General features: G+C 34.4%; 2 protein-coding genes and 1 long non-coding RNA gene across 4 annotated transcripts; 1 reads left to right on the top strand and 2 right to left on the bottom strand.

Moving 5' to 3' along the window:
* Positions 1-7,309: 7,309 nt before the first annotated feature.
* LOC113279878 lies at positions 7,310-9,072 on the bottom strand. Its single transcript, XM_026528525.1, has 2 exons — positions 8,242-9,072; positions 7,310-8,086 (listed from the first exon to the last, which is right to left on the bottom strand). The coding sequence occupies exons 1-2, from the start codon at positions 9,070-9,072 to the stop codon at positions 7,310-7,312; spliced, it is 1,608 nt and encodes a 535-aa protein (XP_026384310.1).
* A 7,401-nt stretch (positions 9,073-16,473) lies between these two features.
* Positions 16,474-20,979, top strand: LOC113283226 (probable magnesium transporter NIPA6). Of its 2 annotated transcripts, XM_026532413.1 has the most exons (10): positions 16,474-16,560; positions 16,934-17,007; positions 17,098-17,154; positions 17,256-17,346; positions 17,493-17,653; positions 17,781-17,908; positions 18,084-18,221; positions 19,016-19,108; positions 19,681-19,798; positions 20,343-20,979. In XM_026532413.1, the coding sequence occupies exons 3-10, from the start codon at positions 17,145-17,147 to the stop codon at positions 20,471-20,473; spliced, it is 870 nt and encodes a 289-aa protein (XP_026388198.1). In that variant the 5' UTR covers positions 16,474-16,560; positions 16,934-17,007; positions 17,098-17,144; the 3' UTR covers positions 20,474-20,979. The 2 variants fall into 2 exon arrangements, with proteins under 2 accessions (XP_026388198.1, XP_026388197.1); XM_026532412.1 differs by lacking the exon at positions 16,474-16,560 and having other exon boundaries at positions 16,567-17,007.
* Positions 20,980-21,374: 395 nt separating this feature from the next.
* On the bottom strand, positions 21,375-22,255 carry LOC113277987. Its single transcript, XR_003325254.1, has 2 exons — positions 21,990-22,255; positions 21,375-21,862 (listed from the first exon to the last, which is right to left on the bottom strand). It is a non-coding gene; the product is annotated as an uncharacterized LOC113277987 (long non-coding RNA).
* Positions 22,256-22,667: the final 412 nt, after the last annotated feature.

Below are 22,667 nucleotides of genomic sequence, written 5' to 3'. Positions count from 1 at the left end.
ATGCATGGAATACACAATCAGGAAATGCATGAGTTTGTTAAACAAAGACTTTAATAAAAGAAACAACAACAATGGTTATAAAAGAGTTAAATTATTCCCACCTCTTTTGATGACAAGCCACGCCTACCTCGATATTCACGATTCACTGGCTCATCCTTTGAATCGATCGTTGTTAATAAAGACTAACTGTTAATCATACAAGAACTCTAAGAATCTAGCCAAAATGGCTCACACAAGAATCATACAATTTTATCTAATGATTCTATAGTCCATTAGATATGTCTTACAAATATATTTCTCTTCTCTGTTCTTCTCTGCTGACAATTTGTGAGTCCCGTAAGGGTTTGTTAATAAGAAATCAATTGATGAAGATGTTTTAATGATGAAGGAGATGGTATGGTTATCAATTATGAAGCAGAACGATTAGGGTTTGATTCACAGAGAATTATAATTAGGGTTTGCAGAATTGGTTAATATTTTGAAGACTTAGAAGATGATGTGCATGATCGTCGTCGATGAAGAAATAAGGGTTCAAGTTTAATTAAAGTTTGAAATTGTCTTGGAGATGAACTGATGAGAACTAGGATTTCTGAATCTGGGTTTGGGGTTCGATTAAAGAAGGATTACAAGATGAAGATGACGGTTTAGGGGATTTATTTAACTTAGGTTTGTCACGAATTAGGTTATGAGGTTGTAGAGTGGTTTGAATTTGATATTTAGGGTTTCTGTGAAATCAATTGGAGTTCGATTAGGTGATGATTAGGAACAATTAAAGGATGGGTTTGCTTATATGAAGTCCTAGATTGAGTTAGAAGATGATGTTGGCTCTATGATGGATTGTAGAATTTGGTTAAAGTAAAGTAGGGTTCGTTTTCATTCGATTGAGCAAGACTAAATTGAGGTAATCGTTCTTCTCTGTAATAGTAGTATGTTGTGAAATTATTTTGTTGGATTTATGAAATTGTCAATGAAGTAAGACCTGAGAACGGATATGGTGGTTATGTAATTGATCTGTTGCAATAGTTTGTGTATTGTGAATCTATATAAGCTATTGATAATGGTTGTTGTTTTTGAAGAATTGGATAGAGAAAACTTGGGTCAGTTGTTGAGATTCACAGTTTAGTATGGTGATGAATTGAAATTGAGTGTAACTTAATTGGTAGATGCCTCAGTTTGGTCACAGGATTACTTGAGTTGGATTATTAGATGAACTGAGCAAGAATGATTCTGTAGGAATTGTATGCTAAGTCAGTGGTTTTGGTGATTTGAGATGGTAGTTGTATGAGTGTGGGGATTGGAGATGATGTGAATAGAATTGGTTGTGAACTATGATAGTTGCAGGTGGAATGAGATATGATGTAATTGTGAAGAAGATATTGCTTAAGTGTAATATGAACTGCAAGTGGTATGGTTTTGTTGTGCAGCAGCTGAGTTTCTGGAATGTCATATTGAGATGGTATTGCTGTGTGAGATAAATGTTGTGTTTTTCCGAAGTTGAGATGATGTTGGATACAACTGGTGATGTCAAATTGATTGGTAGTTCATTCAGGGACATGAAGTGAGTTTGGTAGTGGTGTTGTAATGAATCCACAGGGTTAGTGATGAAAACGTTGTTTGGGATGTTGTCTGGAATTGGTTAAGGTGATAATGATGTTGTTGTTGGAGAGTTATGTTGAGTGTTGAAGGTGTAACTGAGATGATAGTTGTAGGATTGTAGTTAGTGTTTGCTGTGAAAGCCTAAAGCTGCAATTGCAGGTAATTAAGATGTAATGTGTTTGTAATTTGCTTATAAGAATTTATCAGTTTGAAGTTGAACTTGAGTTAGGTTGTAGAGTTAAGAGTTGCAGTTGTGTGAGAAGAACCCTTGACCTGCCTGACTGAGATTATTCAGTCTGATTTAATCTTCTTTCGCAGACTCAGATTCTGACTGAGTTGTATCGGTGTTGACTCACCGAGTTTATCTATCTTGACCGAGTTGACTCAGTTGACCGATTTGCACCTTAGAATTTGACTTACCTGGATCAGTCTTATTGACTGAGTTGACTCAGACCGGTTCCTGTTTGACTCATTGCCGAGTTAACCCTTTGAGTTGACTTTAGACTGATGTTGACTGTTGGTTGACCACGTTGATCGTTAGTGACTGTTAGTGGACCAGATTAACCAGCCCTTAGTTTAATGGGATGATTTAGTGGATTTGGGATTTTGGCCATAATTCTCAATTGGTGTTTTTGGACCGCGTAAGCGATGCGGCTACCTTAATCAGTGTGAGATTGGTTAGGGATCAACTACATTTCAGTCCGAAGTTAACTTGTAGTAGGCTAGAGTTTGTATCGGCTTAATACAGTATGATGTTCAAATCTGGACTAGGTCCCGGGATTTTTCAGCATTTGATTTCCTCGTTAATAAAACTTCTGGTGTTTGTGTTATTTCTTTTCCACATTATATTTTCTATATAATTGAAATATCACAGGTTGTGCGTAGTTCAATTTATTGGTAAATCCAACCTTGGTTGTTGATTGAAATTGATTGACACTTGAACATTGGTATTTGGTACCTTTCAAGTTGTTTCTCATAATAATCAGGATCACGGATTTCTATCTGTTTGATTTGCTGATTACATTGAGAAACAGAGATATAACTATTGGATGTATTTTCCTTGATTGAGTCTGACTGTCTAGTTGATTCTCTTGGAAATATATTGGAGTTGGTCCATACAAATTGACGAAATGAAATATTGGGTGTGGCTTTTAGACCCCCGCTTTTTCAGTTTCAGACGTTGATTTTCAAAAGCTATATGCTAAAATTTCTGAAATCTTGGAAGCAACTGGTAGACCTGAAAAGATGCCTATGACTATGTCAAACTGCTAAACAAGGAAATTGCAGGTCGATCACACAGAGACTAGTGCGACGTATAGTTGAATTCAAAGTCTTATGAAAGTTGATTTAAACAAAGAGTAATAAAAATATGAGTTTGTGTCGAAACGACTAGATGTTTAACAGTGATCAAACATGTAAACAAAACGAAGCAAAGATACTGTAAAAAAGAGATATGGGGACACTAGGACAGTCAATTACACCATTTAACTTAGGCGAGGTACTTTACTAATATGATTAATCTTATCCTTATAACAGATAGCGATGAAGATTCGAGTCAGACGCATATCCAAAGTGATTCAAATTTGGATATTCTAGTCACAATTAAGGTATTCATCTGAAGCATTAACTACTAATTAAGCACAACTAATCAAGGTGTTAGAACATTGCACGGTTGAACCCGCCAAGCGTTGGTGTGTCAAGTTTGGTTGTCATGTTTTAGTTCCAAAACTTAAGGTCGCTTGATTAGATTACTAGAATCAACTTCATTGGGTTAAAATAGGAAGTCTATAAATATTAAGACATACAAGTATGACTCTTAAGACTCATAGAATCTGAAGACGTATCGACGTCGACGAACACATCATCCTTTTATTCGAGGTTAGTAATACAAGACTTGACTTGTTTTCATTTTTATCTACGTTATTTTCAATTCATTTAGATTGGAAACATAACACGCGAAGTTTTAAACATGAAACTCTATTATTAGAGACTTGATCATCTCATTAAGTTGCAACACAACTTATGTATATTGAATTATGAAGTATAAAACTTATCTTTTGAACTTCGTAATTGCGACATAGATACTATCTTTGTAACCTATTACTAGATTGTGTAATGAACTATTGATTCCATGCCTAAAAAATTATGTTTAACAACATGAGTTTAAGGACATATACTTGTGAAACTTGCTTCGTGGTTGAAAGGAATCAATGAGATTGGTAGTCCGATTCCTATTGGGGATCTATAACATGATCTATATCCAAGTTGATTCAAAGATGGATATTCTAATCGCGAATAAGGTATTCATCCTGAGCATTACTGTCTAATTAAGCACAACAAATCAAAAGATCAATAATAATCTGTTAAGCATGAGTTACAACACAATAAAAACTTGTCAAATACCAAATATGCATTTTTTTTATTCACAAAATTGGTTAAAAGACCAAAATCAATAATTCGTGGGTGAAAAGGACATTTAGAATTTGATACTGTTTAAATGGACAAAAATGTAAAAATAGTCAGGATGTAAACAATTTCATCCTACCCATTTTGAAATACTTTTTCTTATTTTTAATTTACATCAGGATGTATCCAGTTTCATCCTTGCTATTTTTAAGTTTAAAAGTCAGGATGAATCCAGCTTGATATTTTTTTGGTGTCCATTTCACCCATAGTAATTTTTACTCGTCCATTTGAACCATGTTTTAAAAATATTTGGACAAATGACCCATTTTCCGTTTTTTATTTATCTTTGCCATTCTTTTTTTAAAGAAAAACTTAGACTCAGGTATGTATTTATTTTTCTCTTTTCCAGTGTTCAAAATTTGCATTTTAAGGTTTAAAATTCTCAAAGAACCAAAACCTTTAGTAGACGAAATATAGAGAGGTTTCCTAAATGAAAAGGCGGAGGTTTTAGAATCTTTTGTAGTCGGGATAGTTAGAAGTAACGAAAGTGTAGATTTTAAATTAGCAGTTAATTTCTCCCAAAGAACATCATAGAGGAATAATTCGTTGCAGACTGCTTTGTTAAAGAAATCATATTATTGAATAATCTAAACCAAAAATCTAAAATCAAACTTAATTGAACTATAAATCCTCAATTTGAAATCCAAAAACCTTAATACAATCAGAATTAGTAAACTGATTTTGTATATTTGACAGATTCCGAAATAAAACACCTCGAAAACTCAGAATTGTTTTATCGGAATCGTAGAAAAAAACAATGATTTGGAAAAATGAAAGGTTAACGACAAAAGAAACTACAGGAGAATAGATTAATCGAAAAAATGAGTAACTAAGATAATGTATTTGGAAGAGAGATGATTTTTTTTAGTTTCTTGTCTTCTCATTCTTGTCTGCGAAGAAGGAGACTAAGAAGATTTTTTCCCACTGTGTTAATTTTAACAAAGATAGTAAAAACATTAAGAATTGCAGAACCTTTTTAATTGGAAGGAGACTGAGAATTTTTATTTATTCAAAAATAAAATTTCATTGATCTTAAATAGAGTTTACAGTAGACTCTTGAGAAATCCAACTTTGGATATCCATAGGAAACTTATCAAAAAATTCAAAACCTTCTCTTAACGTTCTAGCTTTCCTGGCTATTTTATCAGTCACTCATTGGAATCTCTTCTAACTGAGATACATTTCCATAGCATGATTTTATTTAACAGATACTTAATGTCTAAAACTAAACCTTAATTCATCCAATGAACACAGGTGACTTGTTCATTGATAGACTTAATCAAAACTTCACTATCAGATTCAAAAACTACATGAGTGATTCCTCTTGAAACTGCCAAAGAAACTGCAGCCAGCATAGCTCTGCATTCCAGCTCCTCCACCTCTAATCCTTGCCTCATTCCTCCATCAAAATATTGCCCTTGCACACCAATGCATTGACCTGCAAAATCTCTAATTATCAGTCCTGTACCTCCTTGTAAAGTTTCTTTAAAGAAAGATGCATCTATATTGATTTTCAGAAATCCAAAATCATGAGGCTTCCATTTATGAACCTGTAACTGGCTATTAGGATTTATAGAATGAGTAGTCACAAAATAAACCAACTTATTAATGTTATCAAGAGTCATAACCCTATTTGGATTATGATTCTGAAATATTTTGGAGCATCTATCCTTCCATATTGACCAAACAGATACCATAAGAAGTTTATTTAAATTCTCCCTTGAAATACATGTACCAAAATTCAAGTTAGCACTTGTATGGAACCAAGTTATAACCCAATTTCTAAAAGACCCATGATGAGACAAAATATTACCCACATTTATGTTTAAAGATAACCAGATAAATCTAGCATAAGGACATATGAGAAATAAGTGATCACTATATTCATCAGGAGAGCCACACAGACTACAATGAGTTTCAATGTCACTTTTATACCTGGACTGTTTATCCCTAGTTGGGACAATGTATTTAACACATTTCCGAACAAACATTTTCACCTTATGAGGAAGTTTAATCTTCCACAGAGTTTTCCAAACCTGTTGAGGAATCACAGAATTACCAGTAACTACTTGAGACTGATTTGTCATAACATTATACACACTTTTAACAGAAAACTTACCTTTCCTGTCAGGCAACCATATTAGAGTATCATTTCCAATAACAGGAACATTCATATCAAGAACTTTCTTAGCACTATAGGTTCAAAAAGATAATGAGTAAGAGACACATTCCAATTCCTAGTACCCTCATTAAAAAGATCAGCAACATAAGTATAGGAGATAGTGTTTACTAAACCCTCTGCAACAACTGGTGGATGACCTAAGTCTATGACCAATTATCCATCCAAATTTTAATTCTAGTACCACATCTAACAGCCCAAAAACTGTTATTTTTAATGATTTCTATGCATCTGTATATACTCTCCATATCCAAGAGCAGGATTCAATTAGTTTTTGTAGGTGGAGAATGCTACAGCTATGAAAGTACTTAGATCTAAGAATTTGAACCCATAATTCATCATGATCATTAATGATTTTCCAGACTAGTTTACATATGAGAGCAATATTAAAGGTTTCTAGGTCCCTAAATCCAAGACCCCCTATATCCTTAGACTTGTTTATATTGTCCCAAGCAATAAATTTAATACCTTTACTTGTTTTATGACCCCACCAGAAATTCAACTGCAAAGAATCAAGTCTGCTAATTAGAGTAGTAGGAATTTTAAAACAACCCATTTGATAAGTAGGTAATGAATTCAAAACAGATTTAATCAAAGTGGATCTACTTGCTTGGTTAAGAGTAGTGCCTATATAGTTTTTTAGTCTGGCTTCAAAGGATTGAGCTATGGGTTCAAAAGATTTTACCTTAGAATTCCCAAGTAACAAAGGATCACCAAGATATTTCTATGTATCAGTAACTAGAGACATATTAAGAGCATTAGCAAGAGAATCACAAGTACCAGGGCTTAAATTATTGCTAAAATAGACACAAGACTTGTCAAAATTGAGCATCTGACCTGAAAGATTACCAAAATCCTTAATAATCTGTAAAATATTGCTAACATGCTGCATATTGGCTTGTCCAAAAATCAAGATATCATCTGCAAATAGTAAATGAATAATAGGAGGAGCTTTCCTAGAAACTTTAACACCCACAATATCTTTATTCATTTCAGCAGCTAGCAAAGATCTAGATAGGTATTCCATTGCAAGAATAAAAAGATAAGGGGATAGAGGATCCCCTTGTCTTATCCCTCTAGTAGGTTCAAATTGATCACAGGGAGACCAAAACTCTCAAGAACATTTATACTAGTAGTGGAGACACACTGCATAATGAGGTTACAAAAATCAGATTTAAAACCAAAACTCTCAAGAACTTTATTAATAAAACTCCGTTCAAGTCTGTTAAAAGCTTTTGACAGATCAAGTTTGATGGCCATTGTACCACTTATACCTTCTTTATGTTTCATTGAATGAACCATTTCAGGAGCAATAATAATATTGTCATGGATGGCTCTTCCTGGTACAAAGGCAGCTTGATAAGGAGAAACTAATTTTTTAAGCAAAGGTTTAATTCTATTGGCCAAAATCTTAGAAATAACCTTATCAGAGGCATTACACAGACCAATTGGTCTAAACTCAGCTGGAGTTTCAAGACTTTTGTATTTAGGTATAAGGGAAATATAAGTCCTATTAAGACTTCTAGGCATGTGACCACTTTGGAAAATTTTTTGAACCACATCAATAATATCTTTTCCTACAACATTCCATTGAGTTTGATAAAAACCTGCTTGAAAGCCATCAGGACCAGGAGAACTCCACGAAGGCATATGTTTGACAAAATTTTCAATTTCAATTTCACTTGGCATAGCAAAAAGCTTATCATTATCAGTATCAGTAAGGATTTTTGAAATAATATCAAAGGAAATATCAGGCAAAACAGGATTAGAAGAACAAGAGACAACACTAAAATGATTAGTAAGAAGTCTACTCATATCATTTCTTTCCTGAAGCGAATTTCCATTCTGATCACATAAGGCATTAATGATATTAGTATGCAATCTTTTACTGACCATAGAATGAAAATATCTAGTGTTATTATCCATATCAAAAACAGTCTTATCCCTAGACTTTTCCTTATAAAACTCAGTTTGAATTTTATATCATATCTATAAGTAACTGGTGATAGCTTTGACTCTAGCATGATGTCTATTAGAACTAGTTCATTCTGGAAAATTTCCAAAGAAGTTTGAAGTTTAGAAATATTCTTTTGGATGTCTCCAAACTCCATCCTATTCCACTGAGATAAAGCTATCCTAGCACTATGTTGTCTTTGGATAAGTTTAAAGGCAGGACTACCATGCACATCAACATTCCAGGAAGACTCAAGATTATTTTTAAAAGTATTATGCTCATTCCAAGTTCTGAAAAATTTAAAAGGCCTCCAGAGATTTTTAGGAATAGGATCAGTAATAAGAAGCACAGGTGAATGATCAGAAGCAACAAAATTCAGATGCAAAAGCTTAGCATTGTGAAAATTTAAGAACCAATCATTATTACCTAAAGCCATGTCTAGTCTATCTTTCCTAACTCCTGTACCATAAGAGTTACTAGTCCAAGTGTAGTTTCTACCCTCATACCCAATGTCAACTAGGCCAGCATTATTAACATCATTTTGAACCCAAGTATCAGAACTAGTATTATTTCTATCCAAATGAAAGTTTAAATCCCCTAATATTAACCAAGGTTGCTGGACATCTTTGCTAAACTCAGTAATAAAATTCCACTGAGTTTTTTTAGGTTCTGAACAGGTTGATCCATACATAAAAGAAAACAAGACCTTAGGCTTACTAGGACACAACTGAATTGTCACATGAATTATATTATTATCACAACCAATAACTTCAACATCTATACCATCCTTCCACATGAGTATTAGACCACCAACATATCCTACTCTATCAATGCAAACATAGTTAGGATATATGACTGATTTAGCTACTGAGATCATTCTTTCCTCATCAAGTTTTGTTTCACATAAAAAAACAAAATCAGAAATTTGAGTTTTGACTAAATTTTGAAATTGATCTTTTGTGAATTTGTTAGCAATGCCTTGCACATTCCAGGATAAATTTCATTTTGAAATTTAAATATTTGCAAATAAAAAAAGTAGCTAAGAAATTGAATCCTTAGTCTCCGTTAGTGTTGCTATGTTGAAAATCCTGCTGTGACATGTATGTTGCCTGTGTTTTCCCAAGTTTCCATTAACACCATGTTCAAAACTGGTTAACTGGAATATCATTTTCTCTACCTCTTTCCTAGTCTTTCACCATCATATTACCCTCATTAGCAGCTTCAATAACACTACCTGAACCTACAATTAGCCATCCTTTGGAGGTAAAAATTAGTACCCTTCTTATCCCTCTCTTTGCAATAACAGACTTGATCTCCCCTCTTACAATCAAATCTGCTTCCTTTCACCCTTCTTTATTTCTCCAAAAAATGTGGTTTAGCATGTGCTTTTGCAGGATCTGCAGCATCCTTACAAGCACCTTGAGTATGATTAATAATGTAGCATTTGGGACAGATCTTATGAGGTTGCTTCTCATAGAAAAACTTGATCTATTTTTGATTAGCATTGTTTTATACCATAACTCCTCGTCTTAAAGGATAATTTATGTTGACTTGTACACATACTTTAACAGGTGCACCATCCACATGAACCCCATCTTCAGGCTCCATTGCCAAGAAAGAGCCTATATTATTAGCAATTTTGGTAATGGATTTGACATTCATGTGCTCTGGGAGAATTTTCTTAATTTGAATCCAGAAACATTGCTTGCTCCAATCTAATTCTTGATAGACAACTTCAAAGTTATAATAACGAAGATTTATCAAATACCCATTGATGCTCCAGGGACGGGTATCAAACACCTTCTTACAAGTGTCTTCATTCTTGAATCTGAACTCCATAATGTTATTATCTAGTTCAAAAACTTTGACATCACCAGCTGGAGTAAAATCCCATATGAAACCCAGAAAATTTTTCACGGATTTGAGACCCATCTTTCATTCTACAAAGATTTTTCCTACCAGGATAAACTCCTCTTTAATGTCGTCTTTTTCTTCACTTTTTCTGATTGATGATAGAAAACCTCTTCAATATCTCCCAAATCCAATGCTGCTTGCATAAATATCGAAGCAAGATCAGTAATTGAATTTGAGCTTGATTCTGCCATTTTCTTATCAACAGAAGTTTGATACAGTAAAGGAATAATAATAATATGGAATAACCTTTATGAATCCCTCCATTTATAGATATGTAACCCTAGAAAATCTGGGGAGAAATTGTTATACTGATTAATATTATCCCTAGTATCCCGTAATTGGAATGATATTGTGGACTGATTATATGCTTCAAATGAGAAACATTCAGCTCGATAAGGAAAGTGATAGTTGTAGATGATACCAATAATAACGACCGTGATTAACGGAAATGCTCTATAACAGAAATTTTGAATTTTGAATTTTGAATTTCACCCAAACTCGGTTTCCTTTGACCCACTGAGTTACCGGAAAGGATCGACAGATAAAAAATTCCAGTTGAAGAATCATGGCAAACTTGATAAAAACAGTAGCTTCAAAAAGCATCAGGATAACTTTTGCAAACGCTTGAATCACAACTAACTTGGTAAACACCATCAGGGAAATCAACAGCTGCAAACACATTAGGAGAAAAGGAAAATTAGTTAGACATCAAAAAATATCCTGAAATCTAAAAATATTTCGTAGTTAAAGAAAATAAATGATTTCACAATCAAATAACAAAAAAAAGATCTTCTACGAACACATTAAATCAAAATCAAGACGAATAATTAAACAGGGAATCAAATAATATCAAAAATCATGAAAGAAAATTGTGATGAGTCAACTCAGCATAGTCGCCGATCCTCAGAGCCTTTTTTTTATCACCTATGTCAATCAAATCGAGAAGGTGATCCGGAACCAACCACTTGTTGCTGCATATTTCTTTCCGGATCCAGAAAATTCCCTCTTTTCTTATTCTATTAGTTTGCTCAATATTATGCTTACTAATATTATTATTATTATTATGAAAAGGAGCCATTGAGGCATTTATTAATAAAACCAAGAGTTATATTTACAAAGACTTGGCTGGGAGTCGCGCAACAAGTTGCACTCCTATGCCTTTTTGAATAATAATACCTAGTCGATGGAAGAGAGAACTGCCTAGTTGGTTGTTAACATCGTGATTCGCCATGCAGTTCTTCAACCTCTTCAGGAATTCTATAACATCATCCCCTAATTCTCCCAAGGTTGAAAATGCCAGAACACCTAGGCTATATCCATGAGACGAACATATCTCAGCATATTCGTTACGCTTACGAGTAATGGCAGCTGAAATGGCATGTCCCAGCGTGAAACTGCGGTTGCCGCCTTTAGAAAATGGGGAAACACCAGTCACGTCAAAGCAAATATCTCGTCCGTTATTATTATTATTATTATTATTTTTGACCATTCCAATCCAAAACCAAAACCTAATTAAGGAAATACATTATACAAAGGTTTCTTCTTTCGTAATTTAGAAAATCCATACCCTATATTTGAAATTCTCTTTCCCAAATAATACATTAGAAACTTCCTTTCGTTAAAATTTCTTCTCCTTCAACTGAAAAAAGAAATAAAATGAACCTTAATTTATTTTATCCGCATAATGGAATCAAACTTAAAAAAGGGAGGTACAGGGATCATTGTTTATTCATTTCGGGAAAAGAAATTGTATATCTCCTCCGACAGTCGGTTAAACTTATCATTCAAGAATCCTGATGGAAGTCTCGGAATAGATGAGATGGTTAAAAAGATGAGAAAAGTTTCCTATAAAACCGATCCAATAACTCTCCATCGGGGTGTACAAGCGGCAAAGACTGAGCTTGAAAGCATTAGTCGCGAACATAACAAGCCTCAAAGCAAACACAGGGTGTCTCAGGGTGAAAGAAACTGATGAAAAGATCATTAGTTGTGATGGATTTGTAATAGGTATAACTGGTGATTTTGAAATTGCACATGATTTGTGTGTCAATCTCAAGAAAAGAGTTACTTGTGATAATATGAATCATGAATTATTAGTTGAGATTTTAGAGGACCATTTAAGATCTGAAAAACTAGATACCGATACTGACTTTGTGGTATCAACTACTGATTATCGACTTTTATTATTAAAAAAATAATAAAAAATAGTTGAGCCTTTATTTATTTATTATTATTGTTATTATTTATTTATTTTTAGTATAAATGAGTGCCTCGGAGGCTTTTATTAAAGTAAAGAGTTTTACACAAAGTTGGTTGGTAGGGTTGGGAGCCGAGCAATAATTTGAGCCCCAACACCTTTTTGGATAGCTAAGCCTAACCTCTGGAAAATAGAACCGCCTATCTTATAATTCACATCATAGTTAGCAAGGCAGCCTCCTAATCGCTTCAAAAAAACAACAAAATCATCACCTAATTCACCAAGAGTTGAAAAATCTAGAACCACGAAACCATAGCCATTACATCTGTCTAGGTATTTAGTTCGTTTACGGCTAATGGCGGCAGAAATGGCACGTCCCGGAGTAAAACTGCGAAGCCCATCGCCGGTGAAGGGTGAGATCCCGGTGCCGTAGAAACAGACATCTCGACCATTTTCCCAGTTGTATACTATAATATCCACGGGTCGTGCATCACTGCTGTTCGCTAGGAAACCCAGAGCCACTTCATTTCGATCGGCAACTCCATATTTAAGGCAGATATCCATGGCCATGTCACTAACTAAGTCTTGTCTGAATTTGAGGCTGACCTCATTTGAATAGTGGATGGCATGGTCTCCGAAAAGGTCAATGGTTTGGCTGCAACATGTGCAAGTACTATCTTCAGGGAAGATTGGAACACCTATACGATATTGAAGAATATCTTCGATTTGTATTCTGACTTCTTCGGCTATTGCGACGTCGATTGTGGCTTGTCTTTATTGATGGGTTTCAGAAAGTCCCGTGAAGATATCGCACAACTCTACAAACCGTCTTCTAGATACTTTGAACTGTCTATGGATGTTACTAATCTTCCTGAAAAGTAAGCATATAAAACCCAAAAGGATTATGGTAACTAAGACAACCAATCCCGATCTTCCCCAGAATTCGGTCAGCTTCATCTTCTCCCCGACGTCTGGCATGTGACTGTAAAACCACACGTTGAAGGCGAAAAGATTCACTATTACCGTGAGAGAATTATAATGAAGGGTGTCAAGCCTAATGACCGCCTTATAGTACCCCTCGATAACTTCACCTCTCTCCTTGATCAAACTTTTCTTCACTTTTTTGTACCTACCCAAGAGAGTTCCCGTAGGTCCTGGAATGTTATTCATACTGGTTCCGAAAGTTGTGATACCTTCCATAATGTTGTCGACTGAATTTCCTATATTTGATGCAGTGCCTTCAACACTGGTTACTCGGGCGGTTAGAAGGTCTGCATTTCCTTCAACATCAATCACTCGAGTTGTTAAAAGTATTGCTTCATTCCTTGCTCTTATTTCACTGAGGACAACTATCGCTTTTGCACCGAGTACTTTGGTGTTGAGACCTGTTATATCATCGCGAAGTCTTCTCACCGTGGTGTCCAATTCAGTGACTCTAGTTGACACACCAACCACTGATACAACTCTTGCTCCGATTCCGCAGACATTTTTGATGTTGATGATGATTCAGATATAGATTGAGATTTTATTATTATTATTATTATTATTATTATTGAATTGAAATTTAGATGGTGATGTTCATGCAGCTGGAACCGGTGTACGAGTGTATTTCTGTTGTGTTTTTTTTTTTTTAAAAATAGGGAAAAACGAACATTATCCCTCTGAAAACTATTATTTTGATTAAGTATATTTCTAAATTTATTCTCCTGAAACTATTTTTTTAATTAATTATATTTCTAGAGGATAATGTAAGTGATGTTAAAAAAAGAAAACACTTATCAAGACCCAAGTACAATTTTATCTTTTTTATGTTGATTTTTTTTCATTAAGATCTTAGTCTGAGTTTTTTTTTCTTTTTTTTTTCAGTTTTTGCGTTAAAAAAAAGTTTATCAAGTCCCAAGTATGAATATTTTATTTTTAATTTTCTTGTGTTAAAATAAATAAACTTATGATAACCAAATAAGGTTTTTTTTGTTTTTTTTTTGTTAACAAATAGAAAGATGTATATCTTTATTTTTAAATGATTATAATGACATTTTATTTTTGTTGAATGTATATGACTAGGACTGTCAATGACTTCGGCTCCACACGGTTACCATTGTTTTAATTATGACATTTACCATGACTAGGTTTCATTATACGGTTCGGTTCTTTTCACCACATGTAACATTTCACCATTTTTAAAAAAATACCTTTGTCAAGGTTATTCTTACCTTTTTAACAAGCAAAGGGAAAAATTAGTAAAAAGAAATCTTCCAAATCACTAAGAAAACTACTAGCTGGGCGATAAAAACTACATAAAAGAGCTACATACGAAGATAAGGTAATTGTACAAAAATAAATAAATAATTATATATATATATATATATATATATATAAAGTAACTTATACCATTTCCTTACATGGTTACAGTGTCAACTATACCTTTATAACGCAGGATTAGGTTATCTAATTGGGTACAAGTCGAAAACATTTGTGTTAATGCACTATTTAAATAAAGTGGTTTTGAGATCCTCGTCTCAAATGCTCTGTACTTGATATCGGAGAATGTTACATTCTTTTCGAGCCAAATGGTCTATTAAATTGACCCTAAATCTTTCATTTAGTAGGTTTTCCTTTCGTCGACCTCAATTCCTAACGAGTTCTTTAAATATAACCATTATATTAGAATCTCTTAAGAAACATTTTCACGGATTTATTTGTCATAAATGAAGCTTGGACTTTTCTAAGGTATCTTTTTGTTATTGTTGCAAATTACGACTTTTTTTTTTGCATGTTAAATACCTTTTGTTGTACCTTCATGTTGCTTATTCGCGTTTTTTGAGTTTATTATGGTGGTTTCAAGGCTAGTGAGATTTATTCCAGCAGGACTTAAGTCTTTTTGGGGAATGTAATCTTGGTTTGTGGTATCACGAACAACAAGTTCATTGTCACCTTATCACTTGAAATAGGTTACAAAAGAGAAGGTCTAACGGTGGAGTGAACATGAGTTCTAAAGATTCAATATATTGGTGTTGGGCGTTAAGAGACCTGACGATTTTTAGAAAAAGAGTCGTTAAACACTCCAAAAATTTTAGATTTCAGATGATGCTTCATCTTCAAAAATAAAATTAAATCAACAGACAAAAAATATGTTCAGTTTATTAAACGCTAAAAATTGTTTAGATTGAGTATCTAAAAAACCGACTCTCGTCGATAAAATTAAACTGATGTGTTACGTAGGATTCCAAGCTATCTTCCACAAAACCCTTAAAGATAGTTTGGAAAAACTTGGATGAAACCCAACCAAGAACCATTGGACTTCTGATTTCTCCATCTCCTGATTGCCAAACATGTTCTTCTTCTTCTGCACCGTAGCTTAAGATCCACTATACATAACACTTGCTCTTGGAAACATAATTTCAAATGGTATTGACACCTAAAACACAAACTTAAAACAAGTGCAACTGTACTGGGTCGTTTATTTTGATTGTTCAACAAGAAGTTTCGTTAACAAGCCCATGGTTGTTGTTTCGAAATTGAAGGAGAAGTTTCGTTAAGAAATTTCAAAATTCACCTCAAATTATGGTTTGTCGCATCTTCTAACACGTACTTGTATTTGTCATATCATATGTGTATTCATTGATACTGATTCAAGATTCTTAATTTATCTGTATATTTGGGTATCAGTTTCGTATCACTATGCACGATTTTCTGATAGACGAGACAAATCCTTAAAAGTTTTATTTTGTTCCTACACATATCCTCCACAAACAGGATATTAGCTACAAGAGCAAAGCCAGACACCTAATGATTACTCAAATTTTGAAGAATTAACTAGAAGTTTAATATCTTTGCACATCATTTTTATAACCACCAGGGACGGTGAATTACACTCAATCATATCTAATATCCCTCTGTTTCTGAAAAAACGTTACTTTCACTTTTTCTGTTTCTGAAAAAACGTTACTTTCACTTTTTTAGAAAACGAACATAGTATAATAGTTTATTTGAAGTACCAGTGGTTCGATCCGTCAATATCGGTCAGTATCACCAACGCCACCAGAATACCTGACGCTGTGATACCGATACGATATCTGGCTCGAAGAACATTGAAACCGGAATATCCAGAGTGACATCACCTGTGCGTGAAGCACGTGTAATTCCCTAACTTAAAGAATTTATGTTGTTTGTTTATCGGGACGGCGTATTTGAAGTTTGTAGTCCGCTTAATACGACTGGCTAGTAATAAGAGAGAGAGGCTGCGTAGTTGTGGTGAGCTTCCTCGTGTTCTTTCTTCCCATTTTAAACAAACATTTTCTCACTTTCCTGCTCGTTTTATTTATTATTTTCCGGATTTCTTTAAAATTAGTTGTACCTGTGTGTAAATCTAGAAATGCCATTTGACTCCACTGAATCAGAATCTAGGGTTTCAGCATCATCAATTTGTTCCGAAACTTTTATGGAAAATACCCAATTAGAGTTACTACTACTTACGTGTATAAACACTTCTCTTAAATTTATCAAGAACAGCTAATGATCATCAATCATAATCTCAATTAGTTATGGATCTTTCTTCTTCTTCGATGAGTGAAGAAGCTTCCTATGTAAATAATCTAAAAGGATTTATTCTTGCTGTAATTTCTAGTGCTTTTATTGGATCAAGTTTTATTATTAAGAAGAAAGGTCTTAAAAGAGCTGGTCATTCTGGTGCTCGTGCTGGTAAGTACTTCAAATTTTTGATGAGATTTTTTTTTTTTTTTTAATACCCTAGATTTGTAATTTGACTGGTTTTTTGTTTGATATGTGAAGGTGTTGGTGGATATGGTTACTTAGTGGAGCCACTTTGGTGGATTGGAATGATTACTAGTAAGTTTCAGTTTCTGCCTCTTAAAGTATAGAACTATGTATTACAGTAGAAGTATACTTTTAGAAACAAGTGTTGAGTAAATATTTGAACATTATTGCAGTGATTGTTGGAGAGATTGCGAATTTTATTGCTTTGATGTTTGCCCCTGCTGTTCTTGTAATCCCACTTGGGGCATTGAGTATAATTGTCAGGTAGTAATGAAACTAATTTTGATATTTTAGTTGATGAAAATCCGCCATTTGTTTATTTCAGTAGTCCATTTCTCTAGATATTAAACTCTAATCAGCTTAGATTGAGACTTGAGCTTTGATTAATTATGGTTTCATTTTTGGTATAGTGCTGTTCTAGCACATTTCATATTGAACGAGAAACTACAGAAGATGGGTTTGGTGGGGTGCATCCTATGTGTAGTGGGTTCTACTATGATTGTTCTTCATGCCCCTGAGGAACACCCCGTAACTTCAGTTCTGGAAATCTGGGATTTAGCAATACAGCCAGGTAATTTGGTTTAAACTTGCAGAATTGTGTTGGATTTGCATCTTTCCCTTCTCTTCTGTTGGTTATTACTTTGGACTTGTTTGAATTATTTTTCCTGGGGGTTAAGCTTTGTATATTTCTTTTCCAGCTTTTCTTTTATATACGGCTTCGGTGTTGGTTACAGTTCTTGTGTTAATGTTGCATAGCGCTCCACGCTATGGGCAGACAAACATCATGATATACATTGGAATATGTTCTTTATTTGGATCTTTGACGGTATGTCACCAGACTCACCTCATATATGATATCTTCGACTAAAAGATATTCACTGCCATAAATGTGTGTTTCACGTGATTTTTGTAGACAAGCCTCACCCAGTGTTCTTATTTTCGACCTTGAGTTGAACTCCTTCAGCTGAATAACCTCACCGATCAGTTTTTTTTGCTTGCAGGTCATGAGTGTAAAGGCTATAGGCACTGCCATAAAACTTACATTGGAGGGTAAAAGCCAGGTTGCGTACTTCCAAACATGGATATTTGCAATGGTTTCGGTTTCTTGTATAATGACTCAGTTGAATTATTTAAACAAGGTAATTATGCGTTCTTGATCGGTAATGTTTTGGGGATCATACTACATCTTAGAATGTGTAACTCATTAGTTTGTTCGATACACTCTATCACCATGTGGTGCAAGTGAATGCAAACTTAGGAAGACATCAGCCATGTTCATTTTAAATGTTGTGCTTGGTATTTATTACTGCTAGTTTTGTACATTATTTATATCATTATTTTAAGCATGTTATGTTTGATTACCGCTTATATTGTATGATTAATATGAAAGTGGGAACTAAGAGGATAATATCATGATATAAGTCCTCATGGTCAAAAAAGGCGTTTGTAGAGGCGCGCCTTTTTGCACCTCAAAATTTTGATTCCCCTGTACTTACACTTCTTGGCGTTCTGGGTTTAAAAAATCCCTGAACCATACCCCGAGACATTTTTGAAATTCATTCCTTCTCTTCAGTTGCCTTTAAGCATAAGATAAACTCGTAGAGATTGGTGCTACTTAAATACATTTGTGGAGTGTGTAGATAAGATTAAAGAAAATAGAGGCTACCTAAATTTATTTTTAACGATTTATATAGTAGTGTGAGGCAAAGTCTCGTGTCCCCAAAGGAAAGCGCCTCACACCGCCTTAGCATCGAGGTTTTTTATAAGGGATATAGTTCCATGTCTCCACTCATTTATCGTTGGCAACTACTTCGAATAAGCAAAGACAAGTCACGTGGATTATGTGTTTTGTGCCTTTTTGTCCATCTTAAATTTGGGTACTACATCCGTTTGAATGATTCTCTAAAAACTAATTGCTAAAGTTTTCTTCCAGGCATTGGATACTTTCAATACAGCAGTTGTTTCTCCTATTTACTACGCCATGTTCACATCTCTCACAATTTTTGCTAGCGCCATAATGTTTAAGGTAAGTTGATCAACTGAGGACTCTAGTAAATATATCTGCATGAACAGGACCATCTATTTGGTGTTATAGTCGATGTTCGTGTAAAATTCTTACTTTCTTGTAATGTTCAATATGACCCATTTGTAGACCGGAATGAACAAAAGAGATGTGGATGTGTTTAGTGTGCATTCTCTTGTGTATGCATATATACTGTATGGTATTCATTGATTTATACCTTTTAAGTCTTACTGTTTGAAAAGTTGACATGAGATGTGGATGTGTTTAGTGTGCATTCTCTTGTGTATGCATATATACTGTATGGTATTCATTGATTTATACCTTTTAAGTCTTACTGTTTGAAAAGTTGACATAAAGTTGATTCTGTTTGAGGCACGCAAGCAAGTCTCGACCTTTATGTGATCAGAGATTTAAAGAGGTTGTGTTTTAGGAGGTAGTTTCAACTCGTCCTCACAAAAAACTCAAAATCCTGCCTTTACAGATTCCAGTCGCAAAAATAACTAGTTCTACTTTAGACAAGAAAGTATCAATACTTATCATCTCAGTAAATTAACTGTGTCTGTTTTTATGTTTAGGATTACGCTGGTCAGAGTGCAAGCAGTATAGCGTCAGAGCTTTGTGGGTTTATCACTATACTTTCTGGAACTGCGGTGTTGCATAGTACAAAAGATCCAGATCCACCCCAAAATACAGGTACTTTCCTGCATTCATCTAGTATGAATTAACCACTGTAATAAATTTGCATGGAAGATGCAATATTCTAAGTACTTTTACATCATGAATCATGACAAGAAATGCATGAAGCTGTGGCTTTTTCTCAGTTCAGCAAAGCAAAGTGACCTTTTCCTAAAGACTCATGGGAGTCGGTAATTCTTAACCATCAATATGTTCGTAAAGGAGAGCTAGTTTTTAACTCTACTTATCCAGAAAGGAAAACAGACTGTAGGGTAATCATCAGCTTATGTATCAAAACAAGAATACATGGGTGGAATATCAGGAGCATAGGAAATTGTCCTGTCCCTTGTTGGTGGATGGTGGCTCAAAAATCAAATGTGGGTTGCATTTGCATAGTTTTTCTAGGGGTGCAGTATTGAAATATTTGAAGGAACCAGCAAATTGTTGGTCTTCCTTGGTGATTACCTGTTCTCTGATGCCTGAGCAACTACAAAAAATGCCTGAATGCTAGATCATTGAGACCGTCTTGTAATTATTCATCTTTTTTCTCTGTCAAATGCAGATTTATACTCACCGCTTTCTCCTAAACTATGGTGGCATGTCCAAGAAAAGGGAGATCAGTGGAAGCAGAAGGACGAAGATGGGTTGTCTGCTGATTTTGTCGCAATCATTCGCCAAGATTATTTTGCATAGTTGAATGTAGTCAGAATATTTTCACATTAACCACAATCCAGGAAGACTATCAGTTGCACCAGTTGCAAACTCCTTGTTGTAATGAGTGCTTGGAGATGAAGTAAGAGGCGGACTTGTTGCTGGTATGATCTTTGGCTCCATCACTGTTATGCTTGTGCAGGCCAATATCCAAGGCGTAAATTTTTATTCTTCTATTTGTTTCTCACCCGCACATGGAAGCAGCTTCTGCTAGACAGCTTTCAACTGTCTAAACAGAATTTGCTTTGTTGTTTGCAGTATTTAGGTTTCATAACAAGCTTGTGTAGTTTTCTGATGTATAATCTTGGTTGCTATTTCAACCACTCCTAGGATTTTTTTTTTCCTAATTTTGTTGGTAAAAGAGAATTATGTATTTAGTTGAGTCTTTAGTTAGACCATTGTAAAAGCTCATATTGAGTTACTCTGTAAAATACAATAGCAATACACAGTTATCTAAATTATTGATTCCCCACTCTTTGATTCAAAAATGTGCAAGAAAATTCTACTAAACCACATTTATGAATTCTGTTAACCGAATTTAGATTTGTACTTCAAGAACATGCAATGCAACCCCCAACTAAAGAAGGTGAAGGACTTGATAACTTTCTCAATTATAGAATGGAGTAGAGATAGACTTTGAAGGTCTTTATAACATCAATTATAGGGTGGAGTAGAGATGGACTTTAATGTACTAACCAACTCTCACCCACTTTCAATAGTTTTACCGCCTTGAACCTACATCCATTAAATACCCGTCTTCTTCCTAAATCCCCAACAAATCAAACCCCATAATTATACATTATACACATAATTCCAAAAGGAAAATGTCTTAAGAACAAAAAGTTAAACGTTTAGCTCCAAACATAAACAAATGTACAGAAAATCTCACTAAGATTTGATTACTATAAAATTAAGCACTCATTAACAAGACCCACTGTTTGTTTCTTAAGTGAGACTAAGAAACAATAACAAAAAGAAACAAATATCCTTTCTCTTTTTTGATTTTGGATTTTCATTCACACTCCTTACAGAATAACAATTTCACAATAAAATCCCTTTTCAAGTAAAACAAAATAATTTCTGGTTTTTGTTTCAGAGATGACAACCAAAACAATTACAAGATTTAGGAGAAAGCGAACAAAAACCAAAAGGTCTGTTTGGAATGTTGCAGTTGATGGAATAACAACAAGGAGAAGGCAAACAAAGACCTTTAAGCCCACCACAGCAAGTACAGACTGCACAAATTCTAAAGCTTCTTAGTTTTCTTCTACGATATTCACTCATCTTCATCCATGAACTCATCATCATTCTTGTTTGGTGATTATCAATCACTGGTACCATCATCATTGTACTGTTTTGCTCCTCCAAACCCTTCAAAAAATGAAAATAAAAAAACGACCCGGTTAAAGAACAAACCAACCAAAAAAACAGAAATAATAATTGATACAAGAGAAATTAATCAAATCACGTATGTTCTGGAGAGAAAAGAGAGACTTACATGAGCTTGGTTGAGCGTAAAAATGGTGAGAAAGAACACTAAGAAGAGAAAGTGATGAGGGTAGTAGAGAAACCCAAAGCCTGACATTGCTTTGTTGTTGTTGTTGTTGTTGGACAAGGGAAGAGAGAAGGGAGGAGGGTTTTTGAAGGAGATGTGTGTTTTTTTTGGTAATGGTTTAGTTTGTTATTTTTGTCTTTTATTTTCTTTTTTCTAGTTAATGTTTGGAACTTTGGATTAAGTGCTTTAATGAAAGACAGCGAGGATGGAGAGAGATATAGAATTATCGGGGATGTGCCGTAGCAGGACTGGGATTGGATTGGATTTGGATCTGATCCTCTGGAATGAAGTTTTTATGTTGCCACAGGTGGGGTTTATGTCTTATGGTGCTATTTTTTAATGAGCGAGGTTCGAGGGCTTTTGGTAAGTAAGTGGTTCATGTTTTTGGCTTTGAGTTAAATAAACCTGGCCGATCAGGCTATACATTGGCATAAAAGTTACATTGGAGGGTACAAGCCACTAGCCAGGTTGCTTCATTGGTAGTTGCAGTGGTCAATCATTCTTGGGCAGTTTTCGGTATTGTTTTGGGATCATATATACAACAACTTGGAATGTAAAATTACTTTAGAATGTTCAATATACCATCACCATGTGGCGCAATTGAATGCAATCTTCTAAAGA

The sequence above is a fragment of the Papaver somniferum genome, chromosome 5 (assembly GCF_003573695.1).
Source record: "Papaver somniferum cultivar HN1 chromosome 5, ASM357369v1, whole genome shotgun sequence".
In the NCBI taxonomy this organism is placed as follows: Eukaryota; Viridiplantae; Streptophyta; class Magnoliopsida; order Ranunculales; family Papaveraceae; genus Papaver; species Papaver somniferum.
Note: the sequence above shows the minus strand (reverse complement) of the source record. Positions and strands in the feature narration are given on the sequence as shown.

Bases quoted from the DNA above. Each gene is read 5' to 3' on its own strand.
- LOC113279878 (XM_026528525.1), bottom strand. From the start codon at position 9,072: ATGATCTCAGTAGCTAAATCAGTCATATATCCTAACTATGTTTGCATT. The intron at 8,087-8,241 runs GTTACTTATAGA...TTATGTGATCAG, and splicing joins TAGAGTCAAAGCTATCACCA to AATGGAAATTCGCTTCAGGA.
- LOC113283226 (XM_026532412.1), top strand. From the start codon at position 16,851: ATGGATCTTTCTTCTTCTTCGATGAGTGAAGAAGCTTCCTATGTAAAT. The intron at 17,909-18,083 runs GTATGTCACCAG...TTTTGCTTGCAG, and splicing joins CTTTATTTGGATCTTTGACG to GTCATGAGTGTAAAGGCTAT. The intron at 19,799-20,342 runs GTACTTTCCTGC...TGTCAAATGCAG, and splicing joins AGATCCACCCCAAAATACAG to ATTTATACTCACCGCTTTCT.